The sequence below is a fragment of the Mustela nigripes genome, chromosome 10, assembly GCF_022355385.1.
Source record: "Mustela nigripes isolate SB6536 chromosome 10, MUSNIG.SB6536, whole genome shotgun sequence".
Classification (NCBI taxonomy): domain Eukaryota; kingdom Metazoa; phylum Chordata; class Mammalia; order Carnivora; family Mustelidae; genus Mustela; species Mustela nigripes.
The window spans coordinates 18,675,674-18,700,000 of NC_081566.1; the positions used below are offsets into that span (position 1 = coordinate 18,675,674).

General features: G+C 44.6%; 1 protein-coding gene across 2 annotated transcripts in view; it reads left to right on the forward strand.

The window, feature by feature from the left end:
- The first annotated feature begins 2,878 nt into the window (after window positions 1–2,878).
- NPL (N-acetylneuraminate pyruvate lyase) overlaps window positions 2,879–24,327 on the forward strand; it is a 35,764-nt gene continuing 14,315 nt past the window's right edge. The window contains exons 1-5 of one of the 2 annotated variants that reach the window (XM_059414025.1): window positions 2,879–3,015; window positions 7,723–7,808; window positions 17,638–17,711; window positions 19,358–19,445; window positions 21,399–21,456. In XM_059414025.1, coding sequence (XP_059270008.1) covers window positions 7,741–7,808; window positions 17,638–17,711; window positions 19,358–19,445; window positions 21,399–21,456 — 288 coding nt within the window. In that variant the 5' untranslated portion in view covers window positions 2,879–3,015; window positions 7,723–7,740. Of the gene's footprint in view, window positions 3,016–3,175; window positions 3,285–7,722; window positions 7,809–17,637; window positions 17,712–19,357; window positions 19,446–21,398; window positions 21,457–24,327 lie in introns of those variants that run through there. The other variant, XM_059414024.1, reaches the window with a different exon arrangement.

The window sequence follows — 24,327 nt, forward strand, 5'->3', positions numbered from 1 at the left end:
AAAACTCTCGGCATTTTCTAAAAGATGACGGCAATTAAAGTCTTTTGTTATGTTAATAAGATGACTTTGGGAAAGTGCCTTAGGGTGGGGGCTGGTTGCCAGGAGAACCACCACGTGATTAAAAGGTTGAAACTTTCAGTTCCACTCGCAACCTTCTCCAAAGTTGAATTAATCACCAATGGCCAGTAATTTAATCAATCATGCCTATGTGATGAGCCCCCATAAAAATCCAAAAAGAAGGGCTTTCGGAGGGTTTCCAGTTGATGAACATGGAGATTTTAGGAGAGTGGTGCCCTTCTACTCAGAGAAAACATGGAAACTATGAGCCCTTTCCCCATCCCTTGCCATAGGCATCTCTTTCACCTGACTATTTCCAAGTTATATCCTTTTATTAATGGTGATCTGTAAGTAAAATGTTTCCTTGAGTTCTGTGAGCTGCTGTAGCAAATTAATCAAAGAAGGGGTCAGGTTTATAGCCAGTGGATCAGAAGCATAGGTAAGAGCCTGGGTCTGATGTGGTGTCTGAAGGGGGGTTGGAGTGGGGAAGGCAGACTTGTAGTACTGAACCCTTAATCTGTGGAATCCGATGCTATCTGAGTAGATAGTATCAGAATTGAGTTAAATTGTAGGACACCCAGCTGGTGTCAGAGAACTTTTCTTTCTTAGTGTGGGGAATACCCCACACACACCGGAATTGGTACTAGAGCCTTTCAGTATCATTACAACATGGTGAGGGGAACCCTTCTGGGAAACCACTCTTTCCCCACATCAGTTCAAGAGGCTGTGATAGGGCTCCTGTGTCCTCTCCAAGGATGGAACATGCGGCCAGTCTGATCAATTACAATGCACCGCATCCCGCGCCCCCCAAGCTCTTTCCTTCACGTCACTTAGTTTCAAACTTGAATTGTAGTGAACACAATATGATGTGGAACCCCAATATATATTTTTTAAAAACAAAGGAGAGTTGAAGGGAGTAAATGTCTCCAAATCCCTCCCTCTTGGCCTGCAGGTGGACAAGCACTGCACTTTGCACTATGGGAAAAAAACAAAGAAATAGGACACGGTACCTGGCTTGAGCACCTCACAGTGGAGTTGGGGGACAAGAAATAAAAGCACAAAATGTAATGATGATTAAATAAGACTGTATAATGGGGCACCTGGGTGGCTCAGTGGGTTAAGCCTCTGCCTTAGGCTAGGGTCACGATCTTGATCTCTGGGTCCTGGGATCGAGCCCCATATCCGGCTCTCTGCTCAGTGGGGAGCCTGCTTCCCCTTCTCTCTCTGCCTGCCTCTGCCTACTTGTAATCTGTCAAATAAATAAATAAAATCTTTAAAAATAATAATAATACCGTATAACAACAGAAGAAAGGTCACAGAGTTCATGCCACTTATCAGTTAAGTGTTAGAGGACTCCCAGCCAGTAGTGAGCCGTTTGCTGCCTCTTCCTTCTCCAAAGACCTAATCCTTTTCTAAGACAGCTCAGGTCTTCCCCTGAAAACTTTTCAGAAACACCGTCCTGCTTCATCATACACACACATATATACATACTCACACCCTCAACCCTCTGCCCAGATTCCCCTCCCTCAGTGTTTTGTATCTTTGCACAGGCATACATATTTTTAAAGATAAATGTCTTCCCCACAATTCACTGGAGAAACTGTGAGTTTCTTAAGGGCACAGAGTGGAAGCTCTTATGTGCTCCCTCCTTCATTCCCCTGGGACTCTTCCCTTCCCCACCCTCTTCTTTCCACAGCTTCTTCCACAGATGTCAGCCCTGAATGATCATCAAGACTCTCCCTGCCTTCTCTGGGTCCCTCCCCCAATATATTTCCTACACATCAAATCCCATTTTAGCATGTGTTTCTTAGCAAATCCTAACACATTACTAGAAGGCATTGCTTTGTACTGCCATATTTATTTAAACAGTAATTTATTCATTTAGCATATTAGTTTATTGGTTGACAGTATTAAACCTAATGTTCTATACATTTTGGGTACTGAAATATTTAATTTTGCCTACATTAAAGTGTGACTTCGGAGAAAAAAAAATTACTAACATTGTCCCAATAGGATAATATACCCTTGTCAACATCACCAGACAAACGTAGGATTTTCCCTTTCTTTTTTTGCAGAATAACATAGAGTAGTGATTAAAAATATCACCTTCCAGACTACTTGAATCGAAATCATCTCTCAACTACTCATGGGCCAATGGCCTTTGGCAAATCACTTAAACTCTTTACATCTCTGAATGGGATGATGCTTTTCTCAACTGTAAAATATGAACTTAAAAAACAGTACCCACCACAAAGGATTGTTCTATGAATTGATTAATAAATTAATTTCTAGAGTTGTGCGATGAAAGAACCTCTAGAATGGATTTAAAAGCATGGTGCAAACTAGAAAGCCCTTTGGGAAATTTATTTTCTCTAAATGAAATAAGCATCGTCCACTGCCTTTTAAGGAAAACTGAGGTTAATTCACCTCTGCAAGAGGGAGCTGAGGACTCGTTTATGGCTGTGTGATTGATTAGCACGGTACGTATTAAAAAATGAACTCTCGATATCCCTGCAAGTAGAGATATTTTGTTTAAAATTATTTCTCCCTTTCAAAACTCAACTGTTCTCCAGAATATAAAGAAAATATGCCACTTGAGTAACTAATCCGCTTTTACTATCCGTCACCTCCTTTGAACAGGAGAGCAGGTGGGGTTGGGGGCAGCAGCACCAGCCTGAACTGCACAAAATCCCCGACGGGCAGGCAGTGTCCTCAGCAAGGTTCCGAAACCGCAGGAATTTCAAAGCCCACAACCGCGAATACCTGTTGCCGCAGGCCCTGCACAGAAGTTCGGGCGAAAGAGAGCCCAGGAGGCGTCGGCAAGCGGAAGGACCGGCTGAGCAGAAGAGGAAGAGACTTGCCCCGCTGAATCTAGGCGCGCGGCAGCACGCGCCACGGGTCCGCAGGTGCCAGCTCAGGGGCGGGCCGTCCCCTCGCCGCCTCGCCCACACCCACCAGGTAACGCCGACTGGGCGGGGCGGGGGGTCTGCACGCGTGCGCAGCGTCTCGGGGGCGCGGGGCGCGCGACTCTGCGGGGGCGCGCCTCCTCGCGCGCCGCGGGTACAGGGGCCGGCGCTGCGGCCCCGGGCCCCGGGCGTGGGGGCACGTGATGCGGCCGCCGAGGCGACAAAGGCCGCGGCGGGGACCCGGAGTGGCAGCGGCGGCGGCGGGGCGGGGAGCCACGGCGGGGGCTGCCACGGCGAGCGAGGTGGACCCGGGCGCGTGCGGTGAGCGCGGCTCTCGCGGGGTGTTGGGACGGACGCAGACCACCAGCCCCCCGCGGCGTGGGAGCTGAGGGACGCAGGGACGGGACTCGGGGCTGGGAGGGGGACGGGGACGGCCCGGAGGAGAGGGGAGGGCAGAAGAGCTGGGACCGCGGAGCTAGAGGAAGTGTGAACGCGACCCCCTTCCGCCCGGAGCGCGCGTCCGCACCGCCGCGGGCCGAGGGACCGCTCCCCTGGATGCTTTCAGGACCGCGTAGCTTTCTCTAAGGCTCCGTGCCTCAAAGTGACCCCAGGCGGAGGTGGAGCAAACAGACTTTAGCGAGGGCTTTTGATCCAATCATTTGTATTTGTGAGAACTTGGTTATACTTCTGCATTTTTATTTTTCTGTTGCTTTATTTCTCCACTTTTTCTCTCTTTTCTACGTATTTCTCGAGTCATTCACCACACCCAGATCTGCATCCTTCTTCTCCCCCAGAGGTTGTTTTTCTTGTTGTTGTTTAACTTTGTCCTTTTAAGAGAATGGACTTAGGCAACTTGAATTCTTTGTACTAAGTGCTGTCTGTCTTCGTGCAAGGTTTCAAGAGTAATGTCCCCTCCCCAGCGTTTCATTGTTAACATTCAATGTTCACACTAAGCCTTAGTTAGGCTGGAGAACATTCTGACCATTTGCTTGTGATGCAGGCTGTAAGGAATACCAAAGCTGGATATTACCAAATTTATTTAAAAATTCAATTGTATGAAATAGCAACCATTATCTGTTAGTGTTCTGATCCTTTTGCCTCATCTCTTCCTGGAGTTTCAGTGTTCACAAAGTCAGCAAATTTTGCTCACTTAGTATATTGCTCTCCGCAGATAGTTTTTTTGTTTTTTTGGGTTTTTTTTAAGCCTTTCCTGCCCCCTGGTGGCTTGCGCTGTAGAGGAGAGCCAAAAACTACCCTAATAACTGATAAAATTTTGAAGGAAAAACAAGTGTTTGAGGGAATTTTGAGGAGTAAGAAATTATCTTCCTCTTGGGGAGTCAGGGGACGTCCTCCAGCTTTTCAGTGAGTTTTAAAAGTTGGCTGAAGTGGGAGATAATGTCATTTCAGATGGGAGAGCCTCGGGAGGAAGAAAGCAGGCCAGGCATGGAAACGAGCAACAGGGAGGGATCAGCGGAGCTAGTGCACTTCAGGCATGAAGAGATCCATGCAGAGACATACACCAGGGAGTTTGGTATTTCTCCTACGGAAGCCAGGGAGGCGTTAGTGGCATTTTCTGAGCCTGGCAAAGGCAGGACCAGAAATGTCTGTGCCTCCAGATTAACCCGGCAGCCTACGTGGGTTGGAGGAGAAGAGTGGGGATTAGCACAGTTCCCAACTCAGACCCCACACCCCTATGGCCTCTGTTTTTGAAAATTTTTAACCAAATTGCATCTACATGCACTTATTTTTATTTCTTTCAATCAAAAGCATATATAAAACTACCCATCCAAGCTTCTGACAGTCCTAAGAATACCAGCGTGGTTGCCCTAAGTATGACATAAATACAGCTAAAAGCTCAGAATACAGAAGTCTGATGGAACAGCCTGGTAGGGTTTGAATTAGGAGATTTTAGAGTTGAACTTAGCTCATGAGAGTCTTATCATTTGCTCCTTCTTTTTTTTTTTTTTTTTTTTTAAAGATTTTATTTATTTGTCAGAGAGAGAGAGGGAGCGAGAGTGAGCACAGGCAGACAGAGTGGCAGGCAGAGACAGAGGGAGAAGCAGGCTCCCTGCCGAGCAAGGAGCCCGATGTGGGACTTGATCCCAGGACACTGGGATCATGACCTGAGCCGAAGGCAGCTGCTTAACCAACTGAGCCACCCAGGCGTCCCTCATTTGCTCCTTCTTGAGCCCCTTTGGGCCCCTTGGACCTGAGGTTGTGCCCTTCGGTCTAGATAAGAGGTAACAAAGGGTAAGTTCTGAGAGGGGCAGTGGGTTGGGGGAGAGGGAGGATTGCAGGGAAGGAAGCTAAGAGCATTGAAACGACTTAGTCCCGGAATGGACCAGAGTAGTGAGAGTCAGAGAGGCAATAGCAGTAAAGCTGAGATGACAGGAAAGAGGGTGCTGGTAAACATAGGAATACTTGCTCATGTCCTATAGCCAACTGAGAAGACTTCCTGGTTGTACTTACTATGTGTCTAGCACTCTTGTTAATCATTCCATGAAAATTCATTCATTTTACTCTCAACAACCTCTGAAATATGACTACTATTATTTACGGGGGTGAAAACTGCCTCACAGAGAAGGTGAGTAACAGTTCCAGGGTCGCCCCACTGGTAAGCGCTGGAGCCAGGATGTCTGACTTCAGAGCTAGTGCTCCAACCCCTCCGCTCTAGGAACAAAGGAAGAAATCTTGGGGGACAAGTTGGCAGGTGTCTTGAGTTCAGACACTTGCAGGAGTGCCTGGTGAAGATATGCAGCAGGCATAGTGTCCGTCTCAGGTAATGCACAGACCTTCCTCCGGGATACACAGGTCCTGTGTCATGGCCTTGTGTTTTCCCAAAGGACCTCATTTATCTCTCAAAACCTCCTACAGGATTTTAGTCTCATCTTCAAACTAGGAAAAGTCAGAGAAATCCTGGAATCCCGTATATCAGGTTTTTTATATTCCCCTTTATTGCCCTTCAGTGCAGAGCAAAACTACTTGAAGGATTTGGGCTTAATTTCAGGAGCAAGTTTTGCTAGGGACACATACCTGTTTGTAAGGGAAAGTATCACATTGGCTTTCTACAAAAGCAGTGAATTCCGCCGTAGTGTGCCCGTCCATGTCATTGTCCTTGTTTTTGTCCTGTTTCTGGCTTCAAGGGCTTACCAGAGCCAGAACTCTTGGGAGATACAGAAAAAGGAGAAGAGGGACGCCTGGGTGGCTCAGTTGGTTGGACGACTGCCTTCGGCTCGGGTCATGATCCCAGAGTCCCGGGATCGAGTCCTGCATAGGGCGCCCAGCTCCACGGGGAGTCCGCTTCTCTCTCTGATCTTCTCCTCGCTCATGTTCTCTCTCACTGTCTCTCTCTCAAATAAATAAAATCTTTAAAAAAAAAAAAAAAAGAAAGAAAAAGGAGAAGATATAGTATATGTGTATATGTATTCTCTAAGTTTATACTCCCATTTAGGGAGTCGAAGTGAACAGTTATAAAGAGCAAACAAAATGAGATCATTTGTAATTATCACATTACGTGAGTAAAATTTAAGCATAGTGGGCATTGGGTTTTTAAATATGCCAGTGACCTCAGGACTGTAACATACCCCATATTCTCTGTTACCCATAAACATCACTGGTGCTTGCTCTAAGCTGGCTCTAAGCCAGCCATCTTTTGTCCAGTTGTCACCAAAAACACTCTGATTATACTTCATTTTCTTCTGCAGTTGTTAGACTCTGCATTCGTGGCTTTGAATTTTTTATGTCTTACAGCTCAAAAAATGGTAAGTAAGACTTCTGTGATTAGTAAGTGGCAAAGCTGAGAGCTGAACCAGAAGTCGGCCTGTGGAATCCAGGCTATTGACTAGGATACTCTGTTGCCTCTCATTGCCTGTTTTCCACAACTTCTAGACTTTTTTCCACTGGCATGATATGTGTACCCTCTGTCAAATGGCGAGGGATCCTTTTGGCCCAGATGAGTGGGGTCAGGTTGAGTCTCTGAGCAGTGATCTCCCTGTCTGTGCAAGCCATCACCCAGCTACAAGCTGGAAACATCACTAAGTTACCCACATATTCATCATTTTTTAATTGAACAGTGTCCAGCAGGTAACTCAGTGCAGGAAAAGCAAAGGCAAGTGAAATGTATTCCCTGTCCTTGGGAGCTTGCTGTAGTCGGGGAGAGGTGAATAGCCAATGATGATAGAGTTTACATGGTTTACTAGACGTAGGAAAAAAAGCGCAAAACTGGTCAAAATTAGAATATGAAAGGATAGTTAGGTAAAATCTGAAGATAGTCACCCTGAAGCCTTACAACTCCTAAGTGTTGGTTTTAGGTGAGATTGTTGCTTAAAAGAATGAAGATATGGAAAAAGGAAGGGATGTCGCTTTTGTCCTGACCAAATTACAAGTTAAGTAATAGTAATTTTTTTATATACTTGACTTCCTGAGTTATATTCATGTTCTTTCTTGGGTTTGCTGTTGTTTACCCGTGCTCTTTGAGCTTTCAGACTGCCTGATTTAGCTGTATAGATAATGTGGGAAGCCTTCTCTTAGTGCTTTCCCAAATACGGCTCCCTTCTTGTCTCCCCACCTTCTCCTGTCTGAAAAAACAGTTTCCTCTGCAGAATTAAGCTTTACATTACATTCTTTTCAATTGCTCTCTGTGTTTGTGTACTTGTAAGCATTTTTCACAGTTCAAACTGGGAATGGACTTTGCCTGGGAGTTTTATCATTAATGGACATTCCCTGAAGAAGGAGAAGACTTACACTGTATGTTTTGCAGACTTTTTTCAGCAGCTCAATGGCCTTCCCAAAGAAGAAGCTTCAAGGTCTCGTTGCTGCAACCATCACGCCAATGACTGAGCATGGGTAACTATCATTTGGGCCCTAAGGGGAATCTGTTCTCCATCAAAATGGACAGAAGTTCTCTATAATCACAGTCACTTAGATTCTGCACCTGTACTGTTGCCAATGGCCGCTTCTGTCAGTCATCCCTCCCCCGTACTGTCTCTGATCCCAAGTCAGAGAAGAGTCTCTGTATCACAAAGTGCAGAAAGAATGTAAGATACGGCATCTTGCCTTTCTCCCAGTATCTATAGTGCCACGAAATAAATTCTCCTTGGATTTCATCGGAGGTCTGGCTTTCCCAAATGAGGCCAATGGAATTGCATGAGGAAAATCTCATTTTAGCAGGATTTGCTCCCAAGCCCTGGCCTGGCCCCTCTAGATCCTGTCCCTAGAGAGCTGCATGATTCCATCTCAGCCAATTCATAGATGTGAAGAAAATGTCCTCGCCTGAGGAAAGAGGGGAAGTTAGCTGCAAGGTGGACCCCATAGTATGTTTACAGTCTCATTTCAACATGGGTTAAACCCTGGGGGCCTGTGGGAGTGGGAGGTAACAACAGATGATTGCTGAGAACTCATTCCCCAGACAAGTGCCCTCACTCCTGGGGGAATGTTTGGGCAGGCCCTTTGCTCCTGCTGTCTGCTAACGGTCACCTGCCACAGGCGTAGAACCGCTTTCTGGACGTTGCCGTGGACGAAGAGGGGATTTATGCACCTGGATCTAAATGCTTTTGACCCATTAGAGAGGTCAATCTACCAAAACAGAATTCTGGTTTCTTTAAGCTTCTCCTTTCTTTCTTTCTCTATAAAATACAATAATTAACCTGTGTGTTGGAGTTCTGGGTGTTAACGTGAGATAATCCATGGATAATAATGGTGCTCAGCACAGGGTCAGGAGGCCCTTAGGTCAGTATGTTTATATGAACCAGACAGGGATGCAAGGGAGCTCGGCATTTAAGAGATCTTTCAGAAAGGCTTTTATTTTTTTGGTCTTCTGTTGCTGAATTTATAAACCTTAATCCTACCCCTTTAAAAATAAGTGAAATTTCTTTTTTTTTTTTTTTAAGATTTTATTTATTCATTTGAGAGAGAGAGAGCCAGAGAGCGCACAGGCAGGGGGAGAAGCAGAAACAGGCCCCCCCACTGAGCTGGGAGCCGGACATGGGGCTCCATCCCAGGACCTAGAGATCATGACCTGAGCTGAAGGCAGACGTGAAACGTCCGAGCCACCCAGGCACTCCAATAAGTGACATTTCTTATGACATAGTATTCTCATTCAAAGTTGGCCGTATCACAGTTTACTCTTAGATCACTGGAGTTCAAGACCTCCAGTTTCTAAGTTTCATGAAAAATCCCATCTAGATCTACATCAAATTCTTGCTGAGATGGCATTTAGATTACTCAGTGATTCATAGCAATTTTTTTCCTGTTGCTTCTCCATTTCCATAAGTCCAGGGAAAGACTGAAGTCAGCTCTTTTTCGATGTTTTCGCTGCTTGTCGGCCAATAAAACGGATCTTGTGATTGCATGAGCAGGCAGGATTCACTTCCTGTTACTGAGAAGGATCCTGTTTACAGGCTGACTACAACTACATCTGGTTGATGCTGCTTTAACCTTTTTTTTATTATTATTTTATTTATTTATTTGACAGAGAGAAATCACAAGTAGATGGAGAGGCAGGCAGAGAGAGAGGGAAGCAGGCTCTCTGCTGAGCAGAGAGCCCGATGCGGGACTCGATTCCAGGACTCTGAGATCATGACCCGAGCCGAAGGCAGCGGCCTAACCCACTGAGCCACCCAGGCGCCCTGCTTTAACCTTTTTAATCAGAGCCCGCAGCCTAGAAGAGACTCCCTGAACAGTCTCGATTGTTCATTTGGGACTCACTGAGAGTTTTGGTGTGTTCTTCCTCCCTATTCTGCTGTTTTCAGGAACATCAGGTCCCATGTATGGAGATAAATGACTCTGTTTTCTGGGTCCTTCTCTGGTCCGCAATACCTCTGGCCCTTTTCCTCCATTTCTGTTTCTTCTTTTTTTCATCAATCTTTTCTCTTCTAGGATTTTCTAGGACCTTCACTTTCCTGATGTGTGCAGTCAAAATAAGAATGCATTTTTTTTGCAAGGACCTTCAAATTAAATTGAAATGTATATCACTACAGAGCACATAGCAGGCATGTAAGCTATATTAGCTCCCCTTTCTCCCACCACCTGCCCCATTCAGACATTACTGTGGGTACAAAGCAAGATTGGATCTGAGAACAGCAGGATCTGAGAACAGGTGGGCATTTGCCTACTTGCCCATAGGGGAGTGCGAACTTATGACATGTTTCCAGGAGACAGAAAGAAGGGTCACATGGAATCGAATAACTGGAAATTCTGCCTCGTGACCTGCCAGTCATGGGGGCTTTCCTAACCTGGTTCGTAAAGTAAGCCATAGTCTCCGTGAATGAGAATGGCTGAACAAGAACTATTCCCCCTGCATCCCTCCCTTTTTTTTTTTTATAATTCTAAGAAATACCCGGATGCAATTCTGAATGTAAGCTGATGTTCTGAAGTGGGGAAGTTGTCAGGAAGAACATGGTTAAATGGATTTTAGTTAGAGTATCTGGGTTCTTGACCCCTAGCTTGACCACCAATTAGCTGTCTGACCTTGGGGAGGTCTTGTCACCTGCTAAATGTTCTCTTTCATATTCTGGAAAGAGTTCAGCCGTATCATCTCCAGGTCCCATTTGAATTCAAAGAGTGCAGCTCTCCGCTGTTACGTCATGAGGGATATTGTAGTGATCCCCAGGAAGATACACAAAGTGTCTTTGGCCCTAGTCCAACCTGCACACTGCAGTCCAGTGAGCATCCTCATAAATCTAATTGTGTCACTTCCCTCTTTAAGACTCTCTGCTGACCCCCTTGTTTTGAAGCCTTACTACCTCTGTCATGTGGTCCTTGGACTGTGCTCTGTTTCACATAGGAACCTGCTGGAAAGGCAGAATCTCAGGTCCTCCTACATACCACTAAATCAGAACCTGCATTTTACCTGTCCCTGGATGATTCTTTAGCACATTAAAGTCTGAGGAAAGGATCTGAAGGTAAAGGCCAGATACCGGGATTACCTCTCCTGCTACATTTCTGTTGCCCCCAGACATGTCATGTATTTTCTTCCCTCCATGCCTTTACACGTTCTATTTCCTCTGCCTTTGTCTACCACTCTGCGCTCCTCTCTCGAATCCACGTGAACACTTCTGCTCAACCATCAAAACCATCCTCTGCTGCTTCTTCCCTATTTCCTATAAAGAATTTCAGAGTCCTTCCCCCTGTGATCCCACAGCAGCCTGTGCACACCTTTTCACATTACATCAGAATTATTTGTTAATGAAAATTACTATAATAACTGTTTGTTACATTCCTGTCTCTCCCAATAGGCTCTGAGCTGCTTAACCTTATTTCACAGATATTTACTCAGCATCAGGCAATACACAAGGACTGAGCCGGTTTCTTATTTATCCTTGGGTCTTCATCATCTAGCACAGCGAATGCTAAATTTTGTTATTTCATGAGGAAAAGAAGCTAACACTGATTGGCTAAACACTACGTGTCAGTCGTGCTGGCATTTTAACATACATATTCCAGTTCAATCTTTGTAATAACTCTGAAAGAGAACCGCCACCTCTGTTTCCACAGTTGATGAGACAAGACCCTAAACATTAACACAGTGCACCCAGCCATGGAGCCAGAGAGAAACGTCTTTCTCTATCCATCTCAACTCTTCTCTTTCTGCCCTAGAGTAGAAGATACTTGCTTTCCTTAGTTGTTTCAAGAAGTAACTTCTTCCCTTGGCCAAGTGCAATCATTAAAACAGAAAGTCCATTTCATGGGCACCTGGGTGGCTCAGTCAGTAAAGTGTCTGCCTTCAACTTGGTCATGATCCCGGGGTCCTGGATTGAGTCCCACATCAGGCTCCTTGCTCAGAGGGGAGCCTGCTGCATCCTTTGCTGGGGCTCTGTCTCTTTGACTTTCTCGCTTTTTCTGACAAAATCTTTTTTTTTTTTAGAAAAAAAAGAGAAGAAAGTCCATTTCATATTGGCCAAAATGTCAAAAAAAAAAAAATGTTTTCTCCTTCAGATGCCTTTGGCTTCACCATGGAAATCCTCACAACACGCTGTAGTAAAAACAGGCTGGTTACCCCTGTCAGAAGGGGCCTGGACCGCCGGAGTTGGAGTTGTGTATTGTCTTTTGAACTGTGTCGGGAGACTGTATGACCCAGATTCCCAGAACAGAATGTTTTCTGGCAAGGCAGGGAAGTTACAGTCCCTGAATACTTCTCTGATGAAGAAGTTTTAAAGTAGCCAAGTAGTTATTTGGCCAAAAGCACAAATAACTTCCATCTGATTTTGAATGGTGAGAGTTACATGTAAAAGGCAAAAAGAAAAAAAGGAACATCAAATTTTCTGACATGTGTCCCAATTATAACAAGACCTCCCTGGTGATTCTGTATTCTCAAATAAAGTGAAAGTCTTTCACTTTGTGTCATACACTAGGAGAGGAAATGAACAGCAATCGAGATTTTTCTCTGAAAAGCCACTTCACAAAAATTCTGTTACTCTTCTGTCCTAAGAAAAGAGATACAGCCTCCATGCTGTTTCAGACTGTATCCACTCAGGGCCTCAATTTGTTGCAAAAATAATTGGATAAACATTCTCTCCTCTTACATGGTTTGGAAGTAAACTGAAGTCCAAAGATGGAGGATTGGCTAAATTCTTTTCATTCATGCAGTGAAATGCCGTGTAGCCAGTATAGGAACAGAAGGTTTGAAGATGTGGGAGAATACTCAATATGGCATGCTAAGTGAAAAAATAATTACAATATTTGTACAATATGGCCATATTCATTTAAGAAAATCCTGCATTGTGTGTTTATGAATAGAAAATATCAAACTAATAAGAGTGATCATCTCCAAGGAGATAATGAGTGGGTTTTTCCTGTCCTTTTTTATTGTGTGTACTTCTCAAAAATAAATGACAAAGCTTCTATAGCATGAAAAATTAAGAGAAAATCATGGACCTAAGGCAAAGAATCTGAACCTATGGGAGTTGAAATTAAGATACTAAATTGGAATTAAGTAGGGGAGTGACTTCAGCAAGCAATGTATTTGGTTCAGAGTCATTCAGCCCTGAAGAGGCTAATACTGAGATGTGTTCTTGGGGCTCACAAAGGAAGAGACAGGCCATGGAAAGCGAGTCCTGCCTCTGGAAGAGAACTGGCTTGTGCCATTTCTCACTTTCACAAGCAATGAGCCCCAGACCGCCATCCAGTGAGGAGGAAATAATCCAATCTTACGGCTCCCACTATCTCTAGTGACTTCCAGATAGCTGATACAGGGGCTGCCCACCCACCACAGAGAGGCAGATTACAGTGGGAAAACAAGGAAGGGAACAAGGTCCCCAGAGAGAATTATCCTGCTCCTACCTTGGCCCTGCTGTTGGGGTTCCTTTGTGACAGCTAGGATAACAGCTCTGGGTGATTTCCCTGTGCTCACTTGTGACTGTAGCCACTGAGCAACAGTGCCAAGGACTGCAAACTTGCCCCTCTAGTCAAGCAGAGACCTGAAATCCCTGAGGTGGTCTGGGGGCTTCTGAGCCTCCAAAGGGGGCAGCCATGGCTCTTCCCCCACCATTTGGTGCTCTACAGAAATACAGGCCTGGTCTTATCAGATCTGGCTTTTCAGTTTTTGTTTGTTTGTTTGTTTGTTTGTTTTTAAACCAGAAAACAAATGTTTAATAGCATTGGGAAAGTCAAAACACATTTAGGAGCCATCTCTTTTCAACCTTTTTCTCTCTCTAAGAGGACTTGGTAGTTCCAAAAAACCATCTGTCCAAGGACATTTTGGTGTGACTCTGCCACTGCCCAGAAATTCTACTGTTAGTGTCACTCTTGTAGGCTAGGGACATTTTGTAAGAAGCAACAAACTGCTTTCTTTAAGGGATAGATAATGTATCACCCGTTAGCACCCCTAACCTGAGGGAAATTGTAGCCGTCATCCAACAAAGCCTAAAGGAGTAGGGGGTGAGTGTAAATAGAAGTCACTTCACTGAAGCCACAGAGAGAAGTGTGGAGTTCACTGAGGAAGGAGAAGGAACCGTGGATTTCACATGCAGGCCTACATCTGCCTAAGGGTGCAGCCAACTCTGTGGAAAGAGAAGGGTGCCAGAACAGGCAGGGCCAGACAGACAGCAACTCAAGAACGTCAGGGGGAAGGAAGTGTGCAGAATTTCATCCTGTTTATTCCATAACCACCTCCTCCTTGAAATCTCTTCCAGGGCGCCTGGGTGGCTCAATGGGTTAAAGCCTCTGCCTTCGGCTCAGGTCATGGTCCCAGGGTCCTGGGATCGAGCCCCACATCGGGCTCTCTGCTCTGCGGGGAGTCTGCTTCCCCTCTCTGCCTGTGTCTCTGCCTACTTGTGATCTCTCTGTCTGTCAAATAAATAAATAAAATCTTAAAAAAAAGAAAAAGAAATCTTCTCTCCCAGCCTCCCTAACTGGAAAGATTAGACCCTCTTCTGACTCTTCTGAATCCCTATATACTTTCTAACTCAGTCATAGCCCTCAACATACATTCCTTAATATTCTAGTTACTCTAGTCCTTAATATTCCTTAATATTCTAGCCATCTCCTTTCCTCAGTTAATAATGGAGTTTATGTGGATCCTGCAGGTGTGGAGATAAGCCGCTTTGAAGGCAGAGATCATGGGTGTTTCATCCTCCTTGAGCTTCTGCACTATGCAGGTGCAGAGAAGGGATAGTCAGGTGTAAAAGGCGCCGTGCCTGCCTTCAGGAAGTCCTTGCTCTAGCCTGGAGGGTGGCATAAACAATTTACAAAATGATCCTCGTGGTAATAGAGATGTGAACTTTGATGAGGGTATGAGGTGTATTTGAAGTATTGCCGGGTTTCATCATGAGAAGCAGTAACAGTCCTAATGGCCAGGTGTTTCATTGGAGCCAGGTAGAATGCGGAGCACGCATAGTAGACTGGCCGCTAGAGGCCGACTTGGTGGTGTAGGCCCCTACTGAGCTTAGTGTCCACACTGGGGATATATACCTACATCCCCCAACAGAAACAGTTTCTCTCCTTAAGTATTTCTGAAAATAGAAACAAGCTCTCTAGATTCCCTTACCAAACGATGAAGCATTAGATTAAACCAAAAGAACACACATCAGACAGAGTACAGTACCTACCAGCCCTTGACCATTCAGACCTCTCCAGGCTCCTCCTCTGTGAAAAAGCCAGGCCCACTCCAGGTGATCTTGAATACGGGGCTGGGATGGAATTGGGGAGGTGCCAGGACTTCAGTGAAAGTGCTTGGGAGCCATTGCATTGGAATCTGTGATTCCAGCATAAGCTGTGGCCACTAGGTGTATTTCCTGTTTCCAGTCTGTGATTGGAAAGTGTGATTAGGAGCTGTTTCCTTGTTGCTTGCTTTGGTAGGGGGACATCGCAAGTCAAAATCGGGGTTTATAGCCTGCAAACAAAGCTGTTGCTGATTGTTCCTGCAACTCAGAGCTTATGGCAAGCGGTGAAGCTTGGAACCAGGAGCAGGTTCCAAATGGTCAGGACTGTCCAAGGTGTGGACGTTTCAAGTTGAGCAGGTCAAGCTAACCTAAAGGAAGGTGTTGACATAGATTGTCTAGGCAGATAACGTGCCTTTCCTCCCTTTAGGTGAGAACAACCTAAGTTTGTTCCTGTTGTGCCTTCAGGGAGCCTCTCTGCTCAGCAAGACTGAGAGGCCAGGGTTTGGCATTTGAGCAAGTGGGCAGGGAGGGCAGTGCTACAGTACCTCGAGCCATCATGGAGGGAGTGTGCTCCCCTTGGGGGCCTTACAGTGCCCCAAGCGCACTCTTCCCAAGTGGCTGGATCAGATGTCATTGGCATGTTGTGGACAGTGATCACCTGTGCATTCTTTGCTTTTATCCCTTCTGTTCCTGTTACCTTTGACAAATACCTTTTGATGTCTTTGTTTTCTGTATGCATCCAATTTTTTTGTTTTGGTTTGGTTTGTTAAGGAATACAGAAAGTAAAAGGATGTTAATAAGTTTGAAATTAAACAAGGATTCTCGGGGCCCCCATTGACAAAAATGTAAATGGAGCCTACTAGCACTTTTTGTCCTTGGCAATATAACCATGGCTTTGGTGACCTATGACACCCGGTAGAGCCATAGCCACAGTTTTCCTTTGGATTTTCACTCTCCACCCTGTCGTTCTCCCCTGCATTTTGGTTAAGAACAGGTCACTTTATATGATGTGTGTATGTCAATTTCTAGATTTTAAAAATCAATTTGATTTTAAGGAAAAGAACCCTTATTGCCTTAAGCATCAGATCCTTACAAGGTCTTTGCCCTTCAAACCGCTGAGTATACGCAGATCACAGGAGGATCTTGTTACAATGCAGATTTTGACTGAGTAGGACTGTGTGGAGCCTGGGACTTTGACCTTCTTGCAGACGCCCCAGATCCCTAGGCGGCTCTTCCACAGACTGTGCTTTGAGAGGCGGTGAGAGCAAAGTTCCTCTCCAGTGTAATCCTCATTGATTAAAACTGGCAAATACCAGGGGACGCCTGGGTGGCTCAGTTGGTTAAGCAGCTGCCTTCGGCTCAGGTCATGATCCCAGCATCCTGGGATCGAGTCCCACATCAGGCTCCTTGCTCCGCAGGGAGCCTGCTTCTCCCTCTGACTCTGCCTGCCACTCTGCCTGTGCTCGCTCTTGCTCTCTCTCTCTCTGACAAATAAATAAATAAAATCTTTAAAAAAAAAAAAACTGGCAAATGCCACTGAAGCTTTCATTTGCTGTCACAAACATTAAGTGCAAAAATTCTTAAATTATCAAGATCGGACTTTCCTATCTTGTAAGCCTAAAAAAATGTTTGCTTTTCACCAAGTGGAAAATATTAAATTCTCATTTAACCATGGCCCCAATCATCCTTCTTCCCCAAAAGGGCACAAGATTATTAAATAATTAATTTTTAAATGTTACTCGTGGGGATGTTTAAATTTACAGGGGGTAAAGCCTTTGTGATAAAATAATGTTGTTGCTTATGTCAGTGAGGCATCTAAGGATAAGTAGAGAAATCACCAGGCTCAAAACAACAAGGAACAATCCAGGCATTATTTAGAGCAAGTTAAGTATTTTACATATTGGCTAAGCAGACTTTTTTTTTCATTCACCTTAGTTAATATATAGTGTATTATCAGTTTTAGGGGTAGAGTTGAGTGATTGATCAGTTGCGTTTGACACTCAGCGCTCTTTACATCAAGTGCCCTCCTCAGCGCCCATCACCGGGCTACCCCATCCACCCACCGCCTTCCCTCTAGCAACCCTCAGTTTGTTCCCTATGGTTTGCCTCCCTCTCTGTTTTAGTCTTATTTTTCTTTCCCTTCCCCTATGTTCATCTGTTTTCTTTCTTAAATTCTGCATACGAGTGAAATCATATGATATTTGTCTTTCTCTGACTGACTTATTTCACTTAGTGTAACATGGCTGGGGGGACTTTTATTTTATTTATTTATTTATTTATTAAGATTTTATTCAGTTATCTGACAGAGGGAGAGAGATCACAAGTAGGCAGAGAGGCAGGGGGAAGCAGGCTCCCCGCTGACCAGAGAGCCCGATGCGGGGCCCAATCCCAAAACCCCGAGATCATGACTCGAGCCGAAGGCAGTGGCCCAACCCACAGAGCCACCCAGGTGCCCCTGGGTGGACTTTTAATAACTATTAACAAAAGAGCAGTTTATAGATTTGAGGAGTGGTCGAATAATAATCTGAAGACTAAATATGCTTTTTTTCCCTTTTTTTTTTTCCTGTGTCCTGTAGAGAAATCAACTATTCAGTCATCGGTCGGTATGTGGATTATCTTGTGGAGGAACAGGGAGTGAAGAGTATTTTTGGTGAGTCATCTTCAGACATTTCTCTAGACTTCTCTATCCCGGTTCTTAGAAAGCAGCTCTCACCTGGTTACTAGTTAGGAGGTCACAGTGTCTTGTGTCATAGGTTATGACTGAGCCTGGTTAAGCTAAGTAAATTTGTGAATCTAGAGACTCATCAGTTTTAGACCTGGAAAGCACCTCAAGAGATTTCCTAGTTTGATGGTATACCTTCAAAACAGATAATCTATGGCTAGGATGTATTTAGATGTATTTAGGGTGCCTAAAGGCACTTAGCCAAAAATGGTAGAGTAATAGCGAAATCCAGACTTCTGTCTCTTAAGAATGGGCTTTTTTGTGTCTCACCCAGGCCTTTCATGTGGTAACTGTGGAAAGACTCTAAAGGCAGCACGCAAAAGACTCACAGGTCCAGCAGTTACACTCACTTATTTCATAGCCGATGGATTCAAATCACATCTTGTACACTCAAGGCCCGAGAACTGTATTTACCTGTGACCGAGTTGCCCCTTTGTGTGGTGTTGTAGGTGCTTTGCCCCTTAGACTGGACACCACAGCTTTTTTCCAAGCTGCTGCTCTACCAGCAGGGGCCCCTCAAGAACTGGAAGCATAAGATCATAATTGAGTCAGGTCAACACTCTGTGAAAAGGCAGTCAGGGCACACGTCAAAACCAGAACCTGAATACAGAACCACTTGGTGTCCCCCTACGGCTCCAAGCCGTGGCCAGCAAAGACTGATTGTTACCCTTCAAAGGGCCTCAGATCTCCCCTGGGTATTGGGAAGAAGTAGGAACATCCCTACTCGTACACACACTGGAAGTGTCTTAAGACCCCAAAGGAGTGATAAAAACACTCTTTCCTACCCTCACACCGCCTTCTCTACCCCAGGTGAGTGCTCAGTATTTGGAGATCCAAATCCATTAGGGCCCAGTAATGTATCCTAGTGCCATTTGCATACTTTCTGTGATCCATTAAGAGATTATCATATTAGAAGGGAAAGTTTTGGAAACTTTTCACTAAACTCTATTTAGTGATTGAAAATCTCATCTTTGCATCTATAAATGAGAAGAATCATTTGCACTTTGCAGGGCTGTTGTGAGAATGAGTAGCTATTATAAGAGTGCTTAAATAAGAAATATTAATATCCTTGGTGTTTTCTTATGAATTACATTGAAAAAATTGTCCTAGATTGCTACCGTCATGCTAAACTATAGAGTGAGGTCTTTGTCGATCTGTAGTACACACCACTGTCCTCATGACCCTTTGACAGCCCAGTATTGGGTGGTGGTGATTTTCCTGCCATTCAAGCCCAGATAATAGAATTAGGTGGTGTGATTGGATATTTGCCTAAAATGAGGGCAGTTATCTCAGTCTGTGTTCAAATACTCACTCTCCATCCCTAATAGCAAGGACGGATTTGTCATTACAAGTCATAATTAAGCTTCCCACTGCTTGGAACAAGGTGAAGATGGGAAGAACAGAATCTTAGATAAAAATGGAAATGTGGCATTTCCCCTCTAGATTCCAACCTCTGATCTGTCCCCATGTCCCTTCCCCTAAGCAAGGAGTTCTGACCCTGCACTTCCTGTGTCCGTGTTGGAAGAGCAAAAGGAATGGGTTGGCCCCACTAACTGACTCTCTGTTTGAAACAGTGAATGGCACGACCGGAGAAGGCCTGTCCCTGAGCGTCTCAGAGCGTCTCCAGGTCGCAGAGGAGTGGGTGACCCAAGGGCGGAACAAGTGAGTGGCGTCATCAGGATAAGGGCGCCCTTCCACAGAGCTGCCTGGAGGACAGCTCTTTCCTGATGACACAGCCTCCCACCTTCTGGCCAGAGGTCAGGCTTGAAGCATGGGGATGCTGTTTCATCACCACATTTGTAATAAATTTTAGATGTTATGAAAGTCAGTAGATGGAGGGCTGAGAAGACTGCTCGGTGAACTTGCAGTGACTGTGACCAATGACCTCGGAGAGTGCAGAGCCAGCTGGGCTGGCGAAACAGGAGAGGCCCGCAGGGAGCTGTGGGTGGGTGGACCGCCGCAGAGGTGCGGGTGTGGGGGCGACGAGCATAGCTCATTCTCAGAACATTTTCTGGTAAAGGGAAGGAGAGATGGAGCGGTGGATGAGGGAAGAGGAAGCAAGATGGAAAGAAGGGAAGTTTGTTTTAAACTGGGGAAGTCTTGAGCACGTTTCTCTGCTGAAAAGACAGTTATCTGCAAAGAGAATAAGAATGCGTAGGCAGCTGATACCTTTGATGGGAAGGTCTGGGTTGGGGGGTTGAAACAAAACCACAAGTAGGTAGTGTAACTTTAGAGGACAGCCCAGAAGCTAGGAGGGAAGCATGCATGGGCCAGGATGTGGCCAAGCATGGAGATGCAGAAGAGGAAAAGTGGGGTAATCTGTGTATGAGGCCTCTGTGTATTTCTTGTGTGTTGTAAGTGAGCACATCTGCCAGGAACAAGGGTTGGGTTGAAATTTGCTTGAGAACAGTCCAGATTTGAAGTAGCCACTGCACAGAATTGGAAGGGAAGTAAGTCATGTTGACCAGAAGGCTTTTTGGAGCCTCGTTCTCCCGAATTGGGAAAGAACGAGTTGGGATGAAAGCCATAGGGTGGTTTTCTCTAGCAGCACCTAGCATCAGGGTGGAAGGGAGAAGGGATGAGTGGCTTCGTTTAACCCTAAGCCAGGAGAAGCGGTGTGAAAGGTTTCAGGAGGCCGCTGATAAGAGTAAGAACCTCTGAGTCAGCCTTCCTTTCTCCTTTCAGAGGTCTTAACCTTTAAAAATGCAGCCCTGGGGCACCTAGGTGGCTCAGTCAGCCATCTGCCTTCAGCTGAGGTTAGGATCCCAGGGTCATGGGATTGAGCCCCACCTCCAGCTCCCTGCTCAGTGGGGAGTCTGCTTCTCCCTCTCCCTCTGCTCCTCCCTTGTTCTGTCTCTCTCTCAAATAAATAAATAAAATCTTTAAAAATGCAACCCTGATCACAATACTTCCTTAGTGGGGCCCCATTTCACCTGAGACACAAGTCAGGAGTCACTAGGGACTCAGTGAGCAGGCCTAAACAAGACCGCCGTGTCTCCATCCCTTGAAAATGGCATGTGCGTTATTCAGGGTCCCTCAGAAGAGTCGCTGGGGTGACTGGACTCACAACTGAGTTCTATTAATCCTCTTCTGGGAACACCAGGCTCACTGTGACCTCCACCCGTGGGGCGGATGGAACACCCCCAAAGATGAATAGTGGGGTCTTCAGAGGAAACCTCTCAGAAGAAGCCAAATTCTGAGGACTTACAAGACAGGAAAAAGCTTTCTACAGTGAATTCATTTCTCATGTGACTTGTTCCTGGCTGTACTCTTTGAAGAACCTCTTTATTTTCATCCCCAACCAGAAATACCTCCATTTACCCCAGTCTCCACGCACAGATCACCAGCAACACACCATCTAAAACAGTGCTTTGTCCAAACACGCATTCACATACTGATGAACTGACTCTTGGTGTCAAAACTTTACTCCCTGGACATTTTTTTAAATCCCTCATTAGACTAATTTTAAATAGACCACCATAGAATTTAATAGTTTGGGGGTTGAGATTAGAGGGCCATTAGCTAACTGCCAAAACCAGCACAACCCGGGGTAGTTCAGCCCTTCTGCATTCCTGTAAACTTCCAAGTGATACAACAGTGTTTCCTCTTTTATAGGTTGGATCAGGTGGTAATTCACGTAGGAGCCTTGAGCTTGAAAGAATCACAAGAACTGGTATGTACGTAAGTCCATCTGGGAGAGACCACTCCAGGGGCCTCCTATTCCTTTTATTATGGGAGTATGGTTGACATATACAATATTATATTAATTTCAGGTGTGCGACATAGTGAATCAGTAATTCTGTGCATTACTCAGTGCTCACTGGGATAAGTGTAGTTGCCATCTGTCGCCCGACAACGTTATTACAATATTATTGACTACGTTCCAGGCGCTATACTTTTCATGTCTGTGACTTGTTTATTTTATAACTAAAAGTATGTACCTCTTAATCCCCTTCACTTATTTTGCCCATTTCCCTACTGGCAACTACTAGTTTGTTCTCTGTTTTTATGAGTCCATTGTTAGTATTTGTTTATTCGTTTGGGGTTCTTTTAGACTGTGAATAAGGGAAGGGGCTCCTTTTTTATGCTGAAGTTAAACCCAATACCATTTTTGCTATATACTGGATGCTGTTATTGGGGAATATGAGATGTGCGGTGTCAGAGCTCACGATCCAGGAGCAGACACAGCCATAATGAGTGTAGCCCGAGTGACTAATTCCTATAGCAGAGTTTGGAGTAGGAGACAGAGACACCTCCTCCTCTGAGCCAAGTGGGGGTGGGTATAGATGTAGCTCAGTTTGCAAAAAAGGAGAAGAACTTGAGCCAACCTCAGTGTCTCTAGGAAGCAAAAGGCAAAGCCATCTGCTGGGCATAAAGGAAGATGGGATTCAGATGTGAAAAGCGGTAAAAATTGAGAATTGCTGCCCACAGGAATGGGAAGGAAAACTGAAACACAGAAATTTTGTCCCTACCCATGCTCATATCAGCATTATTTATAATAGAGAGATGCGGAAGCGACCCAAATACCCGTCAATGGATGAATAGATAAACAGAATGTGGTATATACCTACTATTAAAGGACAAAAATACAACTGAGTAATTTGGAAGATCAAAGTGGCTTTATTGAATGAATCCAGCAGCATCCAGTCTAGCAAATAGAAAAGAGCTCTGTCGAGCTGTGGAAAAGGAAAGGTTTTTAAAGACAGAAGGAGCAAGAAAAAGGAAATTATTAGCAAAGAACACATTGTTTTAAGCAAGGTCACCCTCCAAGGGGGAAAGGTGGAGGTCTGACTGTGGATTTCCTAGGGCTGACCAGGAAATTCCATGTTGACAGTTTAAAGATCACATTCCAAGGGCACCTGGGTGCCTCAGTGGGTTAAAGCCTCTGCCTTCAGCTCAGGTCATGATCTCAGAGTTGTGGGATCGAGCCCCACATCGGGCTCTCTGCTCACTGGGGAGCCTGCTTCCCTTCCTCTCTCTGCCTGCCTCTGTCTACTTGTGATCTCTCTCCCTCTTTGTCAAATAAATAAATAAATAAATAAATAAATAAATAAATAAAATCTTTTTTAAAAAAAATAAAGATTACATTCCTGGGAGGATTGAAACTACAGCCAGGTTAGGTGTTAAATCTTGGTTTGCTGACATGGGGCCTTAACGTAAGTGACTCCATTTGGGTCCTGTGGATTTTTTTTTAACAATACAATAGAATATTATTCAACCATAAAAAAGACAGAATCCATCCTGTCACATGCTGTAATATAGGTGAACCTCTTTGAGGACATTATGTTTAAATTAAATAAGTCTGTCACTAAAAGACAAATACTGGGCACCTGGGTGGCTCAGTGGATTAAAGCCTCTGCCTTCAGCTTAGGTCATGGTCCCAGAGTCCTGGGATCAAGGCCCGCATCGGGCTCTGCTCAGCAGGAAGCCCGTTTCCTCCTCTCTCTCTGACTACCTCTCTGCCTACTTGTGATATCTCTCTCTATCAAATAAATAAATAAATAAATAAAATGAAAGACAATACTATATGATTCCTCTGAAATGATGTATCTAAAATAGTCAAATTCATAAAAATAGTAAGTAGAATGGTGGTTACCAGCGGCTAGAGGAAGAGAGAATTATTTAGTGGGTCTAGAGTTTCAGATTTGCAAGATGAAAAGCTCTAAAGATCTGTTTTATAACAATGTGATTATAACTTAAAACTACTGAACACTTAAAAATGATTGACATGGTAAATTTTATATGGTTTTGTGGCAATTAAACAAAATTTTTTTTGTAGTAGGCTCTATGGCCAGCATAGGGCTTGAACTCCCGACCCTGACATCGGGAGTCCCTTGCTCTACCAACTGGCCCAGCCAGGCACCCCTAATTAGTTAAAATTTTAAAAAAGATTGCCCATGGTGCTAAAGACCAACTGAAGTCATAAGTCATAAATTTGTCTTACTACCATTCAACTAAGTCGTGAAAATTTCTTTCTAGGTACAGTCTCCAACCAGAACATAGGTTCCAGAATACAAACAGCTGGATTGCTCCAGGTTTAGAGATTAGCAGATCAGGTGGCGCACAGGGCAGGAATGGAAAGAGTAACACTTTCTGGGAGAAAAGTACATGACTTGGTTGTTTTGAGGACTTCGTGAATTGGGTGAAAAAAGAAAGCTTGAAAGTGTTGAGGTATTTACCAGATGGTCCAGTACCTGGACCACTACTCAATTCACCATACTTTCAGAATTTATGTATTCTGATTCCAAAGATTACATTACAATGACTTGATCTAGCCCCAGCATCTTCCTGATGGGTTCTCTTTGTTTCTCATTACTGAATTTAGAAATGGGATGTATAATATATATTTGCAAAGTCGTAATTCACTATTGTCAGGCATGCCACAAGGGAAGGCATATTGCTAGTTTGTTGCTTAATAAGTCTAGAATCAAAACGTGGAGACTTGATTTATCCTTCTGATGCATGATTTGTTCTTACAATAGGCCTTTCAATTAAGGTAGTGTGATGTAGGAGATTTGTTTTCATCTCTTTTTAATTGATTTTT